At 59.3% G+C, this 18,943-nt stretch overlaps 1 protein-coding gene across 10 annotated transcripts in view; it reads left to right on the forward strand.

Moving 5' to 3' along the window:
* Window positions 1-18,943, forward strand: part of BICRA (BRD4 interacting chromatin remodeling complex associated protein) — an 83,298-nt gene extending 64,355 nt beyond the window's left edge. For 7 of the 10 annotated variants that reach the window (XM_033430612.2, XM_049703652.1, XM_004271109.3 and 4 more), the window contains 10 exons: window positions 1,654-3,618; window positions 4,152-4,328; window positions 12,048-12,665; window positions 12,822-13,002; window positions 13,317-13,426; window positions 14,382-14,443; window positions 15,599-15,747; window positions 15,955-16,049; window positions 16,243-16,345; window positions 16,917-18,943. In XM_033430612.2, coding sequence (XP_033286503.1) covers window positions 1,654-3,618; window positions 4,152-4,328; window positions 12,048-12,665; window positions 12,822-13,002; window positions 13,317-13,426; window positions 14,382-14,443; window positions 15,599-15,747; window positions 15,955-16,049; window positions 16,243-16,345; window positions 16,917-18,025 — 4,569 coding nt within the window. In that variant the 3' untranslated portion in view covers window positions 18,026-18,943. The remainder of the gene's footprint in view (window positions 1-1,653; window positions 3,619-4,151; window positions 4,329-12,047; window positions 12,666-12,821; window positions 13,003-13,316; window positions 13,427-14,381; window positions 14,444-15,598; window positions 15,748-15,954; window positions 16,050-16,242; window positions 16,346-16,916) is intronic. The other 3 variants (XM_033430613.2, XM_049703654.1, XM_049703655.1) reach the window with 3 other exon arrangements.

Raw genomic sequence — 18,943 nt, forward strand, 5'->3', positions numbered from 1 at the left:
TCCACTCCGCAGCAGGGTGACCCCTTTCCCCGGTCTGGGAGGCAAGGAGGGAGCAGTGCCCACCTCACTGGGCTGTTATTAACAACAACATGGACAGTAATAATGACAGTAACAACGCTAGACGTTTCCCGCGTGCCAGCCAAGAGCCAGGTACTGCTCTGAGCCCTCCACTTGGATTAACTCAGAATCTTTCAAACTACAGGTGTTGTTGTTCTTTTTTTTTTTTTTTTTTTTATTTATTTATTTTTGGCTGCGTTGGGTCTTCATTGCTGTGCGTGGGCTTTCTCTAGTTGCGGCGAGCGGGGGCTAATCTTCGTTGCGGTGTGCGGGCTTCTCATTGCAGTGGCTTCTCTTGTTGCAGAGCATGGGCTCTAGGCATGCGGTCTTCAGTAGTTGTGGCTTGCGGGGTCTAGAGCGCAGGCTCACTAGTGGCGCACGGGCTTAGTTGCTCCACGGCATGTGGGATCTTCCCGGACCAGGGCTCGAACCCGTGTCCCCTGCATTGGCAGGCAGATTCTTAACCACTGCGCCACCAGGGAAGCCCCCGAACTACAGGTTTTGATCCATTACCTGGTCAAGTATCAGTGGGTTTTCCATGCCATTGGCATGATTATTACTTGTAGAATATTTGCTCAAAAATGCGTGCATGTATCGATTACACACTCGTGTCCTGGATTGCCATCCCGGAAAGCATTTAAGAAACATCAGGTTCGGGACCTCCTTGGTGGCGCAGTGGTTGGGAGTCTGCCTGCCGATGCAGGGGACACGGGTTCGGGCCCTGGTCTGGGAAGATCCCACGTGCCGCGGAGCGGCTGGGCCCGTGTGCCACAACTGCTGAGCCTGTGTGCCACAGCTGCTGGAGCCCGCCCATCTAGAGCCTGCGCTCCGCAACAGGAGAAGCCACTGCAATGAGAAGCCCGCGCACTGCAACGAAAACCCAACGCAGCAAGCAAGCAAGCAATCAATCAGTCAGTCAGTCAGGCTCATGTCGCGCTGGGCACCAAGTGAGACTCCCGTCCGGTAGCTGCTCAATCAGTCAGGCTCACATCGCGCTGGGCACCAAGTGAGGCTCCCGTCCGGTAGCTGCTGCCGCTGCTGCCTTTAACAGAACCGCACGATCTTTTATCTGAAACCTTTGGGGCCAGGCTTGTTTTGGAATTCAGGGTTTTTCAGATACTGGAAAGGTGATGCAGAATATGTGTGTGCGGCATGTAACATAACACACTCGCTTTTCTGTGGTCGGACTTAAGGCGAGTCACATTACGTGGATGAATTATGCCTTTCCCTCAGAGCATCACCTGAGTTCCGTTCAGGATTTACAGCCTACAGTTAGCAAAACGTTTGTGGTTTCCAGAGCCTTTCGGGTTTGGGAATTGCAGATAAGTATCACGGGCCTGTACGGCTGTTTAGAAAATGGTTTTTATTACATTCTGCTGACGTGCGCAGATGGGGAAACAGGCTGGATTAAGCAAGCCCCAGGTTGCCCAGCCCAGCCCTGGCAAAGCTGGCATTTGAACCCGGGTCCAGCCACTTCTAGGTGGAAGGTTCTTCCTATCCCTGCCGCCCTGACTCCGAGTGCCCTTTGCTTCCGCGGTGCCGAGCCCGGCCCCTTGCTAACCTCGGCTCTCTCCTTCACACCTTACCTGCCTCCAGCTCCACGTGCAAGAAGCTTCTGGCAACCACTTGAACCCAGAGCCCAGCCAGCCGGCCCCCAGCGTGGACCTCGACTTCCTGGAAGATGATATCCTGGGCTCACCGGCGGCGGGGGGCGGGGGCGGCGGGGGCGCCGACCAGCCCTGTGACATCCTCCAGCAGAGCCTCCAGGAGGCCAACATCACCGAGCAGACACTCGAAGCCGAGGCCGAGCTGGACCTGGGCCCCTTCCAGCTGCCCACGCTGCAGCCTGCGGATGGCGGGGCTGGCCCAGCGGGGACCGGAGGGGCTGCCGCCGTGGCCACGGGGCCCCAGGCCCTCTTCCCGGGTGGGGCTGACCTGCTGGGGCTGCAGGCCCCGCCCACCGTGCTGACCCACCAGGCCCTGGTGCCGCCCCAGGACGTGGTCAGCAAAGCCCTCAGTGTCCAGCCCTTCCTGCAGCCCGTGGGCCTGGGCAACGTGACCCTGCAGCCCATCCCAGGCCTTCAGGGCCTGCCCAACGGCAGCCCCGGGGGCGCCGCGGCGGCTACTCTCGGCCTGGCTCCCATCCAGGTGGTGGGCCAGCCCGTCATGGCACTCAACCCGCCCACCTCCCAGCTCCTGGCCAAGCAGGTGCCCGTCAGCGGTTATCTGGCCTCGGCAGCTGGCCCTTCAGAGCCAGTGACCCTGGCATCGGCCGGCGTCTCGCCGCAGGGGGCTGGCCTGGTCATCCAGAAGAACCTCCCTGCCGCCGTGGCGACCACGCTCAATGGGAACTCGGTGTTCGGAGGGGCGGGAGCCGCCACGGCCGCGGCCAGCGGGGCGCCCTCGGGACAGCCGCTGGCGGTGGCCCCGGGCCTCGGCACGTCGCCACTGGTTCCGGCGCCCAACGTGATCCTGCACCGCACGCCCACGCCCATCCAGCCCAAGCCTGCCGGCGTGCTGCCCCCCAAGCTCTACCAGCTGACACCCAAGCCGTTCGCCCCCGCGGGCGCCACGCTCACCATCCAGGGCGAGGCAGGGGGCCTCCCACAGCAGCCCAAGGCCCCCCAGAACCTGACTTTCATGGCGGCGGGCAAGGCCGGCCAGAACGTGGTGCTGTCGGGCTTCCCGGCGCCCGCCCTGCAGGCAAACGTCTTCAAGCAGCCTCCCGCCACCACCACGGGCGGGGCCCCGCCGCAAACCCCCGGGGCCCTGAGCAAGCCCATGAGCGTGCACCTCCTGAATCAAGGCAGCAGCATCGTCATCCCCGCCCAGCACATGCTGCCGGGCCAGAACCAGTTCTTGCTGCCCGGCACGTCGGCAGTCCAGCTCCCCCAGCCGCTCTCGGCCCTGCCGGCCAACGTGGGCGGGCAGATCCTGGCGGCCGCAGCCCCCCACGCGGGCGGACAGCTCATCGCCAACCCCATCCTCACCAACCAGAACCTGGCGGGCCCGCTGAGCCTGGGCCCTGTGCTGGCCCCCCACTCCGGGGCCCACAGCGCAGCCCACATCCTCTCGGCGGCCCCCATCCAGGTGGGCCAGCCAGCGCTCTTCCAGATGCCCGTGTCGCTGGCCGCGGGCAGCCTGCCCACACAGAGCCAGCCGGCACCCACCGGCCCCGCTGCCACTACCGTCCTCCAGGGGGTCACTCTGCCCCCCAGCGCCGTGGCTATGCTCAACGCCCCCGACGGTCTGGTGCAGCCCGCCACCCCTGCCGCCGCCGCCGCTGGGGAGGCCGCGCCTGTCCTCACAGTGCAGACGGCGCCCCAGGCGTCCCCCGCGGTCAGCACGCCGCTGCCTCTGGGCCTCCAGCAGCCGCAGGCACAGCAACAGCAGCAGCCCGCACAGGGCCCTGCCCCGCAGGCCGCCCCGGCTCAGGCCTCCACCCCCCAGCCCAGCCCAGGCCTGGCGTCCAGCCCGGAGAAGATGGTCCTGGGGCAGCCGCCCTCTGCCGCCGCCACGGCCATCCTCACTCAGGACTCCCTGCAGATGTTCCTGCCCCAGGTAACCAGGGCTGCCGGGCAGGGGCGGGGGGTCTGTGTGGAGAGGGGCCAAGAGCTGGAACCGGGTGTGGTTGAAGCAGCGGGTGGGAGGGTCCTGTGGGTTAGGGAGAGCGTCTCAGACATGGCCCCCCTGCTCCAGGTCCCCGAGGAGGAGGCCTGAGGGTGACAGGGCCAACTGACTGACACAGAGACAGACAGACAAGGAGAGTGACTGGCTGACAGACTGCCCACTTGCTGGAGGGTTGGAGAGGGGTCACACAGAGACAGTGGCTGAGACATGGACGGACAGATGGGGCAGGAGAGATGCACATTGGGGTGGAGCTGGAAGACGACTCACGGGACTGAGGGTTCGGAGCTGCCCCGGGTTGTGGCCTCCTGGACCCTGGGGCTCCCTCCCAGCCCCCGGCCTTGGTGCCCCCCAGCCGGTTCCCACCACCCGCTTCCCTGGTGCATCAGTGGGGGCGGGGTGTCAGGGTGGGGAGGCCGCGGGTCCGTGGGGATGGCCTCTGACCCTGTGCGGGCTGCCTGTTTCAGGAGAGGAGCCAGCAGCCCCTCTCCACAGAGGGCCCCCACCTCTCCGTGCCCGCCTCGGTCATAGTCAGCGCCCCGCCTCCCGCCCAAGACCCAGCCCTGACCACCCCCGTCACCAAAGGAGCTGGCCTTGGCCCTCAGGCCCCCGACAGCCAGGCCTCCCCGGCGCCGGCCCCCCAGGTAGACGAACCCCAGCAGCCTCTGTCCCAGCGCAGACCAGCCCTGCCCCTCGCCCCCCTTCCCCGTTCCCTCCGCTCGCTCCCTGGCTGCCCTGCCTGCCTCTCTGTCTCGCTGGCTTGGGAAACGGTGCTCTCCTTGGCTCCCCAGATGTTTCCTGAGGGTCTCCGGACAGTCATGGATGTGGATGGATGTGGTCTCACTAGAGTGAGACCACACTCTAGTCAGGGACACGAGATCCACACAGCAGGAAATGGATTAGGTCCTCGAATGATCATTTTCCCATCTGGGTAACTAATCTTCAGGTAGCTCACATTTTAAGGAAGATACCAAGGGGTCTAGGTCAAAGCCCCCTCTCCTGCTTTCCCTCCCAAGGCAGTTTCTGGCACTCCTTTCCCACGCATAGACGAGCAAAATGACAACTGGATTCCTTCCCTTCCATTTTTACCAAAGTGATAGTGTACTCTGCATGCATTCTGCACCTTTTATTATTTAACAGTTCATCTTGGAGACTGTACTTCATTCTTGCATAGTATTCCATTGTGTGGAGGTACTATTACTTATTTAATCAGTTGTTGGGAATTTAGATCACTTTTGGTCTTTAGCTGTGGTTGAGCAAGGTTGCAAAGAAGAACTCTACATGTGTCTCTTTGTAGGATAAGTTCTTTAAAAGGAAATTGCTAGGTCTAAGAGCAAATGTATTTGTAGTTTTGACAGATATTGCCAAATTGCTCTGGAGTGTAAATTGGTTTAACAGATTATCAGCAATATATGATCTGTGCCTTTTTGCCCCCACCCTCAGCAATATTGAACTTGGCCGATCAGATAGGTGAAAATAGTCTCTTGTTTTGTTTTAATATGCATTTTGTTTTACGGTAAATGAGGCGGGGCAGGTTTTTATAGATTTAGAGCTATTGGTGTTTTCCTTTCTACGGAATTGTCTGTTCATATCCTTGGCCATTTTCAAATTTGGGGTTAATGGTCATTTTCTTGTTGATTTGTAGAAACTCTTTACATATTAGAGAAATTAGCCATTGTCTCATATAAGTCATTAGCACATCAGCATTTGAGAGGATGGATGTTGTACTCCTTTGAAAAGGACCAGTGGGTGGGTGGATTAGGGTAGGCAGGAAGAGGAGGGAATAACATAAGCGAGGTCCAGGAAGGCAGAAATCAGCTGGGCCTTGGCCTTAAACAGCCATGATTTCATTCTCAGGCTCTGCTACTCACCATGTGACTTGAAGCAACTAGTTTCTTCATTCCATCAACAGTTGTTGACACGTATGTGTCAGGCCTTGTGCTAACCCTGGGCGAGTCCCTGTAACTGCCAAGCCTTGATTTCCTCATCTGGAAAATGGGAATAATAGTTTCTTTATAGGTCTGTTAGGAGAAATAAACCAGTTAATATGTGCTTTGCACAGGGTAAGCACTCCATAAATATTTGCTATTATTATTATCTTAGCTATTGTGTTTATGGGTCAGTCCAGAGGGACATGGGGCCAGGATGTCCTCAGGTCATCTCTACCCAGAGAGGAAGACCAGGCAGGAGTAGGGGAGGGGCGAGGGGCCGCCTGGCCCATGAGAGACTCAGGTTGGAAGCACTGTCTCTAGAGTGGTCGGACCAGGCCTGGGTCCCTGGGGCCAAGGGCAGTCCCCTCTCCGAGCCTCACGAGCTCCCGTCCTCAGCTGGAACGTGGGGCTGGTAGGAGCCCTTTTTCTGAGTGCTGTGGTTGAGAGCCAGGCCAGGGCACACGTGTACTCTGCCACTTTAATGTTGCACACCCTGCAGGTACTTGTCTAGACTCGCTCCTTGGGTGACCAACCAGCCCAGTTTACCCAGTACCGAGGAGGATCTCGGGAGACGGGACTTTCAGTTTTAAAACTGAGACGGTCCCAGACAGACCAGGACAAGTTGGTCACCTTCCTGACTCCTCCCGGCCCTCCCTTGCCACCTTCCCTGCTTTGCATTTCTCCATAGCACTGACCACCCTCTGACCAGGCCGCCTGTTTTCCCTGTTAACTGTCTTCACTGTAACATGAATGCCTCTCTGTAACGTATACGCTTCACTATAGCGTAAAGTCCACGAGGCAGAGAGTTGTGTGCGTTCAGGCCCTGCTGTCTCCCCAGCGCCCAGAACAGTGCCTGGCCTGCAGCAGATGCTTGGTGAGCATTTGTAAAATAAATGAGTGGAGGAAGGAACCCAGCCACACCTACGAGCACCCGCCCGGCGCTGAGCAGCCCACCGCGAGAGCAAAGGGAGAGCCATTACCGATGGGCACTAGGTGTGCCTTGAAAACCACCGTCCCGGAGAATTGTTGTTAGGGGAAGTTAGGAACGGGGACTCTGCTCCCGACCCTGCCACTTACAGGCTCTGTGACCTCCACCAAGTCCCTTACCGCTCTGTGCCTCAGTTTCCTGACCTGTCAAACGAGGAGGATGATAGTGGCATCTACTTCATAGGTTGTTGTGAGGGATAAATAAGTTAATGTATGTAAAGTGCTTGAACAGGGCCGGGCATGTTGAAAGTCCTGAAGGCATGAAAGAAGCCGGGTGAACTTGCCACGAAGGGCCAACAGGAAACATTTTAGGCTTTGCAGGTCTCTGTCATTATAGCCTAGCAGCAGTTCTAGATCTAGATTCTAGATAAATGAATGGGCATGGGCGTGTTCCAATAAAACCTTATGTATGGACACTGAAATTTGAATCCCCTGTCAGTGTCCCAAGTCAGAAAATATTCTTCTTCTTTTGACTTCTTTTCAACCATTTAAAAATGTACAAAAACTATTCTTAGCTTGCGGGCCATACAAAATGGTCAGCTAAGCGGGTGGCAGGCCAGATTTGGCCTCTGGGCCATAGTTTGCCAACCCTTTTGATGTCTTTATTTCATTACGTAGACACTCAAGGCTTCATTTATTCAGTCCCCTATTCATGAATACTTAAGGTGGTTTCCCGTGGAATTGGTAACAGACCACACTCCCCTACGTATTCTTGTATCAGGCTTTGCACATGCATGAGAATACCCGTAGGGGTAAATTTCTAGAAATAGAATGGCTGGACCAGAGGGTATACAGTTGGCCCTCCGTATCCACAGGTTCTGCGTCCCCAGGTTCAGCCAACTGCGGATCTGAAATACTCGGGGAAAAATATTCCGGAAAAAGCAACATTGGCTTTGCTGCGCTCAGACAGCTATTTACATAGCATTTACATTATATTCGATATTATAAGCGATCTAGAGATGATTTAAAATATACGAGAGGATGTGCATAGGTTATATGCAAACACGGTGCCATTTATATAAGGGACGTGAGCATCCTTGGATTTGGGTATCCGAGGGAGTCCTGGAATCAATCCCCGTGGATACAGAGGGTTGACTGTAAGTGCTTCCCAAGCATGTTATGGACCAAACCGGTTGCTCCTCTGTGAGGTCTGTGCCAGTGAAGGCCTTCTCCCACGGCTTCCTCAACCCCAGATCAGCAGCCGACTCACTGCTGGCCAGGCGGAAAAATGCACTCCTCCTCCTTCGCTTCTCTCTCATTCTCTGCGTCAGTCGAGCATCTTCCCATCTCCTCACGGGCAGTTGGAATCTCTCAGTAAACAGTCCACTCATGTGGGAGCTTAAAAAAAAAGTGATTATAAAAATAATTTCCTGCTTCTTTAGAGCATTTAGAAAATACAGAAAAGAACCAAGAAGAAAAACAAATCACCCACAATACCAGCATGCAGAAGCCACTGGTAACATTCTTGGTATGACGTTTCCTTTCGGCCTTGCTTTTTTTTCTTCCCATCCATTTAAAACGTTTGTCCTTTTGACATTAGGTATTATAGTCCCATGGTTCGATCATGAAAAAGCATTTTTAAAGTACGGGGAAAAGCATCCCACCCCATGCCTGCATTCCCAGCCCCCGGCCCTTCCCCGTAGCCTCAGCACTTACTTTTTGTATCTCCTTCCAGCTCTGTGTATATATAGCCTCGTGCAAATACGGGTTTACATTTCTCTCTCTCCAGCAGGTAGCACGTTATCCACTTACTTGGGCAGCACATGGGGAGTTTCCTTGGTCCTTTGTTACAGCGGAGAAGTATTCCTCTGTACAGATAGGGATGGGTGAGCATTCATCCCCGGAAGTGCTGTCCTGATGCACGATAGACCACGTCCAGGCTTTGGTCCTCCACACAGAGCTGCAGTAAACAACTCATCCACCTGTCATTTCCCACATGTGCAGGCGTATCTCTCTGGTCACTTCCTGGAAGCCTGTTTGCCGGTTCAAAGCACAGGTGCACTTAGAATTTGCACAGCTGCTGCTGAATTGCATTCCTCTGAGGCTGTAGCAAATGGTGCCAGTGTAGACCCCCAAAGGCAATGCACGAGTGTCTTTATGAGACGTACGGCTTATTCCTAATGCGATGCCTGAACATGGTTCCATAGGGTGTTTTGATTTGCGTCTCTCTTATTACAAGTGAGGTTGAACATCTCTTGATACAGTTCAGCCTTTTGTGTTTCTTTTTCTGCACACTGTCTGATCATCTTTTTTCTCACTGCTTGTTATTATTTGTGATTTCTAGAGGCTCTTTGTATATGAGAGAGATGAGCTTTGTCTAGGCTATGAGTTGCAACTCTTTCCCCCAGTATGTCGTTTGGTTTTTGACTTGGTTTGGGGGGAGTGTGTATTTATCTCTGTATTTTTAATGAGGATGAGATTCTTTTTTTAATTTTTAAACTTTTTTGGTTACTTTTTAACTTTTCTCTTCTTTCTTTATTTTTTTTCTTTTTTTTTTTTTTTTTTGGCTACACCATGTGGGATCTTAGTTTGCTGACCAGGGATTGAACCCGTGCCCTTGGCAGTGAAAGCATGGAGTCGTAACCACTGGACCTCCAGGGAATTCACTAAACTTTTCATTTTAAAATCATTTCAAACATACAGCAAATTTATAAGACTAGTACATGGGAATAATACTCATGAGAGTTCTTTACTCTCTGACCAGATGTATTGGTTGTCTATTGCTGTGTAACAAATTACCACCACCACCACCACCCCCAAATGTAGCAGCTTGAAACAACAGACGTTAACTTATCTCACATGGTTTCTAAGGATCAGGAATCGGAAGCAGATTAACTGGAAGGTTCTGGCTCGTGATCTCTTAGGAGATTATAGTCAAGGTATCAACCAGGACTGCGGTGATATGAAGGCTTGACCCGGCTGGAGAATCTGCTTCCAAGATGGTGCACTCGTGCAACTGCTGGCAGGAGGGAGGGCCTGTGTAGAGACGAACTGAGGCTGAGGCCTCCCCGAAGGGCAGCTCACAACATGCTCTACAGCTGGCTTCCCCCAAGTGCCTGATCCAGCAGAGAGAGCGCAAGAGAGCACCCAGGATGGCAGCCACAGTCTTTTATAGTATAACCTAATCTTGGAAGTGACGTGTGGTCGCTTCTCCTGAGTTCTCTTGGCCGCTTTTGACCAGAGACCAACCCTGATACAATGTGGGAGACTGGATCCGAGGAGGCGGGGATCGCTGGGGGCCGCCTCAGAAGCCGGCTGCCCCGCCACGTTTACCCACTGTAAATATCTATCTGGCTGCGATCGCTCTAGCTGTAGCCCTCTCAGCATGTCTACTTTTTTTTTTTCCCTGACTCATTTGAGAGTAAATTGCAGACATCATGCTTCTTTACCCCTTAATATTTTAGCATAGTATTTCAGCCCTTGAGAATAAGAGCATTCTCTTACTCGATCACAGCAGAGTTATCAGATTCCGCAAATCTAGCCGTGAGACAATACAGTTGGCAAATCCACTGTCCATAATGCAGTCTAGCCAGTGGTCCAGTGACCGCGTCATGGACCGTTCTCCTTATCTCCCTTAGCATCTGGCACGGCTGTGTTGCCACTTCACCAAGCCCTCGGAAGCCTGTGCTTGGGGGGGTGGGGGGAAGTGTCGAGTGGGCCGGCTCCCTTCGCCCTTACTCACTTCAGCTACTCACCTGCTGCCGCCATTGGGTTTCTTCTCCTGTTTTCTCTAGTGTAAATAGTCCCACAGTGGCCAGCCCTGTGAACGTGCGCCTGAATGCCCCTTATCCCAGATTCCTGGAGGGGGGATTACCAGGTCAACTCGAGGGTCTTTCAAAAGCACCAGATCAAACCGCCTTCCAGAGGGTTGTCCAGGTGACAATCTCACCAGCCCCTTGAGAGCCAAGGTCCAAGCTTCTGATACCTCCTTAGAGGTGGCAAGCCTTTGGGGACGTAGAGAGTGGTTGATAGGTTAGTTGGTTTTTTAACTTTGAATTTGAAGTTATGCAGGGCCAAGGCTGGAGGCTTAAAAAGCAAGCCATAACTCCGGAATTGTCAGTTGGCCCACTTTGGGGGCTTGAAGCAAAGAGCCCGAGCTCTGGAGCGTGGCAGCCGTGGGTGGCCTTGGGCAAGTCCCCCGAGCCCTCTGAGCATGCGTCCTCCTTGCTCAGCTTGGAAGTCACTCACTGGGTGGTGTAGATAAGCCGGGGAGATGATGAGCACCTGTCCAAGACTCGACCAGTACTTTTGGCTCCCTGGCCTCAATTTCTCATCTGTGAAATGGGTCCAATATCATCACAGCTCTCGGGACCGTGGAGAGACCACACGAGTGGGTACAGGTTCCCAGCCGTACGCGCTGGATCAGTGTGCACCGTCACTGGGGTACAGTGAGCAGAAAGGCGCCGCCAGCACAGTGTCAGGTACCCGGTGGTGCTCGCTGTTCAACAGTAGCTGCTGAGGTTACGGTTCTTGGGGAGGTGGCCTCTGAGGGAAAAGAGTGCAGAGGGCTGAGGCGCTCTGGCCGAGGTGTGTTGTAGGCGAGGTCACTGTACGTGTTACAGAACGAGTGCCCGGATTGCGTGCGCAAGTCTGACCCATGAGTGTGCACACGCACGCACACACACATGCACGCCCGTACCTGCAGGCTCACGTGGCTCCCAGGTAGGCGTGCAGCCACGGCCACACAGGCACACGGAGGCAGCGGCCACGGACACTTAGAAGGGGACCCGTAACTCATGGGCTGGTGTCCAGAGGGGCCTGACCCTGACCCTCAGTTTCAGTCCTTACCCCTGCCTCCCTGGATCCCCTAGTCCCCAACCGTGCGCTCCTCGGCCATCAGCCCCCCGCCCCAGTATGCAGCCACAGTGTGTGTGCTGCTATCTGTTTTCCTGGGTTAGCTGGACGGTCGGGCCAGGGCCGGCGGCTGGAACGCTGCCCCCGCCTGGCCACCTCCCTCCCCCCCTTGCTGCTGTGCTCATGCTCCCCGGCCCCCCCGCCTATCCGCTGGGCAGCTGGCGTAGTGCCCCCGCCGCCGCCACTGCTTCCTATGCTGCTACCCCCAAAGCCTGCAGAGCTCGCCTTCATCTGGGGGGACTGGGGGGGCACATGCGGAGGGGTGTGAGATCGGAGGGCAGAGGTGTCGGGGGATGGGGGGATGGATGGAAGGCGGAGGTGGGGACAGACAGCGTGGGGGAAGGTGGGGGGCGGATTGAGGGAATGAGGTAGGTGGACGTGTGCAGGGCTTGAGGGGGGCGGGTGGAGCGGTGAGGTGGGGAGTTCAGAAGTGAGAGGCGGGAAGGGTGGTGGGGTCCTTTCAGGACAAGGGGTGGCTAAGAAGCGGGGGTTTCTGGTGGGAGCGGCCGGGGTCCCCAGTGTCTTGGGGCAACGGGAGCCAAGGCTGGTTCTGACCCCGCCCCCTCCGCTCTCCCTCCCTCCCCTGCCCAGATCCCAGCGGCGGCTCCGCTGAAGGGCCCAGGCCCCTCGTCATCCCCATCACTACCTCACCAGGCCCCGCTGGGAGACAGCCCTCACCTGCCCTCCCCGCACCCTCCGCGGCCCCCTTCCCGCCCGCCCTCCCGACCCCACTCCCGCCCACCTTCGCAGCCCCAGAGCTTGTCCCGGCCACCCTCAGAGCCTGCCCTGCACCCTTGCCCTCCGCCCCAGGCCCCCCCCACTCTGCCTAGCATCTTTGTCATCCAGAACCAGCTGGGCGTCCCCCCACCTGCGAGCACGCCGGCCCCCAGTGCCCCAGGCCCACCGCAGCCCCCTCTGCGACCCCCCTCCCAGCCCTTGGAGGGGCCACTGGCCCCAGCCTCCACCTCCTCTGTCGTGGCCTCCTCCTCCGAGACGTCCTCCAGGCTGCCAGCCCCCACGCCGCCCGACTTCCAGCTCCAGTTCCCCCCTGGCCAGGGGCCCCACAAGTCCCCCACGCCCCCTCCGACCCTCCACCTGGTCCCCGAGCCCGCCGCGCCCCCCGCCCCGCCTCCTCGGACCTTCCAGATGGTGGCCACCCCCTTCCCGGCGCTGCCCCAGCCGAAGGCTCTTCTCGAGAGATTTCACCAGGTAATCGGAGGCAGGGACCGGCCCCGCCCGCCCCGCCCCCCCTTAAGTCCCATTGGAGCCCCTGGCACTCCATGGCTTTGTCTTCGCCCCCAGCCCTGGTTCCTGGCCGCCCCCACTCCTAGCGTGTGCCCCCCAGCCACCTGTCGCCCTCCTCAGGTGCCGTCCGGAATCATCCTCCAGAGCAAGGCTGTGGGCGCCCCCGCCGCCCCGCAGACCTCCGCCAGCCTGGGGCCCCTCGGCAGCCCCACCGCCTCCGGGCTGGTCAGTGGGCAGGCCCCATCTGGGACCTCCACCGCCCCCAGCCATGCCCCGGCCCCGGCGCCCGTGGCCACTGCAGGTAGGGGAGAGGTGGCCCACGCACGAGGGCTGGGGGGCCCGAAGGTGGGTGGATGGGGGGCTGGGGGCCGGGGAGGACGGGCTAGGGCAGAGCCTGGGGGGCATGAGCCCAAGGGGTCGCCCAGACCTCCCAGGACAGGGAAGGTGGAGGAGGAAGGGCCGTCTCTCCAGATGTCCCTCCGGGGGCGCTCCCTCCAGGGCTGACACAGCCACTGAGGCCAAAGAAGCAGAGAAGTGAGGGGTGCAGGGTCGCGTCTTTGGAGGCACCTTCGCACCAGTGACCCCTGAGTCCTGTCTGCCCCACCTCGTCCCCAGGCCTCCCTCCTCTGCTTCCCGCCGAGAGCAAAGCCTTTGCCAGCAACCTCCCCACCCTGACTGTGGCCAAGGCCGCTGCATCTGGGCCAGGGAAGTCCTCCGGGCTGCAGGTAAGGGGCCGCCAGAGTGGAGGGCTAGGGCCTGAGCGACATCGCCGGGAAACCGGGACGGGGACCGGAGGGGGGCAGGGGTGCTGACCGGCAGACAGAGACGAGCAGATGAGACACAGCCTGGCGATGGGTGGGACACCAGGACGGTCTGGGCGGGGCGGGGGGGGCCACACGGGAGACCGAGATAGTTGGACAGAGACCCCTCCCGGACACCAAAATGACAGGGTGATGATAGGAGAGATGGCCTGAGTGAGAACCCCGACGGTCACTGGGGACTGGAGCAGGTGAGAGATTGACTGTAGGAGGAGGGGCTGCATGGGCTCGGGACAGGTGGGGTGAGACCCTAGATGGAGGGGCAGGGCGGGGTGGGCAGTGAGACACTGAGTCAGACAGAGACGGCAGAGATGGAGGGGGGAGGTTGCGGGGAGAACTAGGATAGTGGTATCCAGGCTGGAGGGACGAGACAGGGAGTGTGCGGGGTCTGGGGGAGACCGAGGCGGAGACCAAGATTCGAAAGAGCTTGAGAGGGAAGACCGGGCATGAGCAAGGGAAGTCAAGAGAGAGATTTAGGCAAAATGAGAAGAGTCTGCAAATCAGATGCCGGACAAGGACGAGGGATTCAAGGGCCATTTGGTGGGCGGGGAGGGAGACACCAGGCGGAGGCCGAGAGACCCAGGCCGGATAAGGGGCTGGAGGGGACCCAGGTGGAGGGCGCCGAGGGCTCGAGCCTGCCTGTCACCCTCTCCTCACCGTGTCCAGCCCGGGTCTTCCCCGCAGGTTGAAGCTGCGGTAGAGCGTCCCGCAGCTGGGACCAGGACCCCATCTCGGGCGACGTCGGCCCCCTCCCATCTTTGTCCCGGGCTGGGGGGTAGAGAGGGTCAGGCTGCCAAGGGAAGGCTCCTCCGTCGCAGTACCTCTCATTGGCCTCTTCCCCCCCCACCCCCCCACCCCGCAGTATGAGTGCAAGTTGAGCAGCCTGAAGAAGCCACCTACCCTTCAGCCCAGCAAAGAAGCCTGGTGAGTTCAGTGCCCGGTCCTCGTGCCTTCCCTCCACCTCCCATTAGCCCTGTGGTTTGGGCAGTGCCACTTCCCTGAAGACCCTCAGCTTCCCCCTCTAGAAAGCGGGGTGGGAATAGTAGTGATAATAGGGTGATGGGTGAGGATTCAGTGAGGCCGTGTTAGGAGCACTCATGAGACAGCTAGGCTGCTGGCTTCAAGAGGGAGGGATTTGGCGTGGCTTGGTCACCTCTGCACCCCCAGCATCTCAAACAGGCCTGGGGCAGGCAGTGCTTCGTATCAGGGGATGGGCGATGAGCATTTGGGCGGGTGGAAGGACGAATGGGGGCCTGGGTGAGTAGATGGACGGATGGTAATGAGACGGGTGCGTGGCTGGTCCGATGTTTGGGTGGATGGGCGGCTTGCCTGCGGTCTGTCCCTCTCTTCTGCCCTCCTTCCACCGAGTGTTGGTCGTGTCCTCATACGGTGCCCAGCCCTGTGCTGGATTCTGGAAACACCAGCCAGACCAGGTCCTGCCCCCGTGATGTGTAGGGGCTGCTGGTCTAGAGCACAGGGTACAGCCAAGCATGTCTGGTGGGACATTATGTCTGGTGTATGATGTACATTCGTACATGTTTACGTGCTGGGCTAGAAAACAGCCCATTGAGAGAACAGGATCTTATCAACCAACCAACCAGGGGCCCAACCTCCCTGCCCGCCTCCCCAAGCCTGCTGCTGGGTCAGAGGCAGAGCGGGGACATGCTGACCCCAGGTGGCAGGAGACGGTATTGCATGGAAGCTGAGTCTCGAGCTCTGGCCTCTGACTCCCAGCACTGCCTCTTCCTCGCTGTAGGTGCTTTGGGTCAGGGACTTCACCTTTGTGGACCCCAGTTTCCTCATCTGTAAAATAGGCATAATGATAGCGCCTGCTGCCTTTGGTTGTCACCAGAGATGCACTGAGGCAGAACAGGCACATTCAGCACCCATTAACACATACTCCCCCAGCGTTCCTTTCCCTGTCCCGTCGTTTTCTGTCTTGTGGCCTGGGGCTCAGGGTCCAGGATCTGCTGTCTCCTGGCCTCACCACCAGCTCTGTGTGTGTGTGCGTGTGTTTGTGTGTGTGTGGGTGCTGTGTGTGTGTGTGTGTGGGTGTGTGGTATCCTCCCCAACCCCCAGCTTCCTGGAGCATTTGCACAAACATCAGGGCTCCGTCCTGCACCCTGACTACAAGACGGCCTTCCCCTCCTTTGAGGACGCCCTGCATCGCCTCCTGCCCTACCACGTCTACCAGGGTGCCCTCCCCTCCCCCAACGACTACCACAAAGGTGAGGCCTCCCCTGGGACTCTCCCCACCCTGTCCCCGGCGTGTGGAGGCGGGTGGCGAGGACTGAAGAGGGTGCCGAGGAGCAGATGCTAGTGCAACTCTGCACGCGCCCTTGACTGTGGGTCAGGATGCGCCCAGCTCCGTGCGCATCTGCGGGTCCCTAGGTCCCCAACATCTGGGCCTCCGGACCCCTTCTCTTCCTCCACAGTGGACGAGGAGTTTGAGACGGTTTCCACGCAGCTGCTGAAACGCACCCAGGCCATGCTCAATAAATACCGCCTCCTGCTCTTGGAGGAGTCCCGGGTAGGGTGGCCATCACCTTCTTCCCCGGGGGACCCTGCCCTTTCCCCTCACCCCCTCTGGGCAAGAAGGAGGGAGGGGGGCTGGGTGGGATCACAAGGACAGTTTGGAATGTGTCCCATCCATGCCGGTGGCTCGCGTCCCCTCCCCCACCTCACCTCTTCACTTGCCCATCTTCTCTTCTCTCCCCCCTCAGAGGGTGAGCCCCTCAGCGGAGATGGTAATGATCGACCGAATGTTCATTCAGGAGGAAAAGACCACGCTGGCCTTGGACAAGCAGCTGGCCAAGGAGAAGCCTGGTGAGAGGGGAGAGAGGCGGAGTCCCCCACTCCTACCCGCGTAGTGCCCAGTGCCAGAGCCGCCGAATTAGACTTGGGGCGGGAGCAGGGTGCGTGGCCTTACCTCACCCCACCACTGGGCGGCGCCCGAGTCCCGCCTTCCTGCCGCGTGCTCCCGGCTCTGAAACCACAGAAGGCTGAGCTCACCTTCCTCCTCCTCCATCACCAAGTGTCCATTTCACCTCCCCGATCCTGGCCTGGATGGAGGGAACATTCTGCCACCGCCACGGGATAGAAAAGCAGGGGAGCAGAGCCAGGGCCGGGGTGCAGCAAGCGAGGTGCCTGGGCTGCAGAAGTGGAGGGGGCGTCCCCTCTCCGGTGCTGACCTGTGCTTGCACACTGGGGGGACTTGGGAATTGGGGAAGGGGTCCTACCTAGCAGTATGTCCTCAGGACTCGATGCGTCGAGGGCTTAGCCCCGGGCCTGGCGGGTAGTAGGCGCTCAGTGTGCGCCGGCTCCTCGCAGCTCTGCTCTGCAGGCGCCTCGTGCTTTCCCTAACCCCCTGGGTTTTCTTGGCCCCCTTCTCCTGCAGATGAGTATGTGTCTTCCTCGCGCTCTCTCGGCCTCCCCCTCGCCGCCTCTTCCGAGGGACACCGGCTCCCCAGCCACGGCCCATCACCGTCCTCAGCGTCTGGGGCCCCGACCCAACCCCCTCTGCACCTGCCCACCAAGCTGGTGATCCGGCACGGTGGGGCGGGCGGCTCCCCTTCCGTGAGCTGGGCCCGGGCGTCCTCCTCCTCCCTGTCCTCATCTGCCTTGTCCTCCGCTGCCTCCTCCCTGGACGCCGACGAGGACGGCCCGATGCCTTCCCGTAACCGCCCGCCCATCAAGACCTATGAGGCCCGGAGCCGCATTGGCCTCAAGCTCAAGATCAAACAGGAAGCCGGACTCAGCAAGGTCGTCCACAACACAGCCCTGGACCCGGTGCACCAGACCCCGCCGCCACCCCCCGCCGCCCTCAAGGCGGCCGAGCCCCCGCCCCGGCCCCCGCCGCCGCCCCCCGCCACCGGCCAGATGAACGGCACAGTGGACCACCCGCCGCCGCCGGCCGCTGCCGACCGCAAGCCACCGGCGCCGGCCCCCCACTGCCCCCGCCTGCCCCTCCGCAAGACCTACCGCGAGAACGTGGAGGCCTCGGGCGGCGGGGCGGCCGAGGGCGCGGCAGCGGGCAGAGCCCGGGGTGGCAGCCCGGCCCCGCTGCCCACCAAAGTGGACGAGGCCACCAGCGGGCTCATCCGCGAGCTGGCGGCGGTGGAGGACGAGCTGTACCAGCGCATGCTGAAGGGCGCCCCGGCCGAACCCGCGGCCGGCGCCGGGCAGGGCAGCGGCAGCCGGGAGCCCGGCTGGGAGGCGCCCCCGCTGCCCCCGGCCAAGCGGCGCAAGTCCGAGTCGCCCGACGTGGACCAGGCCAGCTTCTCCAGCGACAGCCCGCAGGACGACACGCTCACGGAACACCTCCAGAGCGCCATCGACAGCATCCTGAACCTCCAACAGGCCCCCGGCCGGACGCCCGCTCCCCCGTACCCACACGCCGCCCCGGCGGCGGTCACGCCTGCCTCCCCGACGCCCTTGCACAGGCCGGAGGCCTACCCGCCCTCCAGTCACAACGGTGGCCTCGGCGCCAGGACGTTGAACAGATAACACCGGGCTGGTCTTCCCTTCCCTGTCCCCTCGCTCCGCAGGGACGCCGCGGGGAGGGGGGAGGGGGGCAGCCGGGCGTCCGACCTCAGCCTCCTGGGGGACACGAGCCGGGGACCCCTTGAGTTTTTCTTGCCTAAGTTATTTGAGTCACAAAGGCCTCGCCCCCCACCTCCTGCTTCAGCCGGGTTGGTGGGTGGGGGTCGTGGATTAAGGGGAGGGGCTGTAATGTAAACTGTCCCCCTGCCAAAGGAGGGGGTAATCCTGGTGTGTCATTTCCTATTTCTTCCCATTTCCTGCACACTCCGCCCCCCCACCGGGGGACACGTGCGCTTTTGCCAGGGATGAGGGCTTCCTGGCTGTCCCCACTGCTCACGCGTCTCCGGGTACCGGGCCTGTCCGTGTGGCTTCACGGATCCCTGCGTGGAGGGCGCTCAGAGCCGGCAGGTCCTTGCGAGCTGCGCTCAGCCTCTCCCCACCGCCCCCCACAGGCCGAGATAGGAAACGCACGGGAGGGGCGGCGTGAGCCTGCATGCCGGGACCCCCAGCTGGGAGCGCTGTGCCCGCGGGCAGCTGTGTCCCATCCATGTGTGTGCGTCCCGCTCCGTGTCCTATGTCCCTCTGTGTGCGCTCGAATGAGAACGAGAGATTGCGAAGCCTCCAGTCCCTCGACTGAAATCCGAGCACCTCCAAAACAGGAAACCGGGGTCTTCCTCCCACCCCCTCCCCAGCCAGTCTTCCCTCTGTTCTTCCTGCCGCCAGCCACCCACGCCAGATTTCGAAATCTTGGAGACAAAACTAGTACTGTAAGATAAATTTTTTTGTACTGTATTTATTGTGTATAACGATTTTTTTAAAGGAGAATTCTGTACATTTAGAACTCTTGTAAATTAAAAATCGATCCTTTTTTTTAAAACTGTA

This window comes from Orcinus orca, chromosome 20, assembly GCF_937001465.1.
Source record: "Orcinus orca chromosome 20, mOrcOrc1.1, whole genome shotgun sequence".
NCBI classification, from domain to species: domain Eukaryota; kingdom Metazoa; phylum Chordata; class Mammalia; order Artiodactyla; family Delphinidae; genus Orcinus; species Orcinus orca.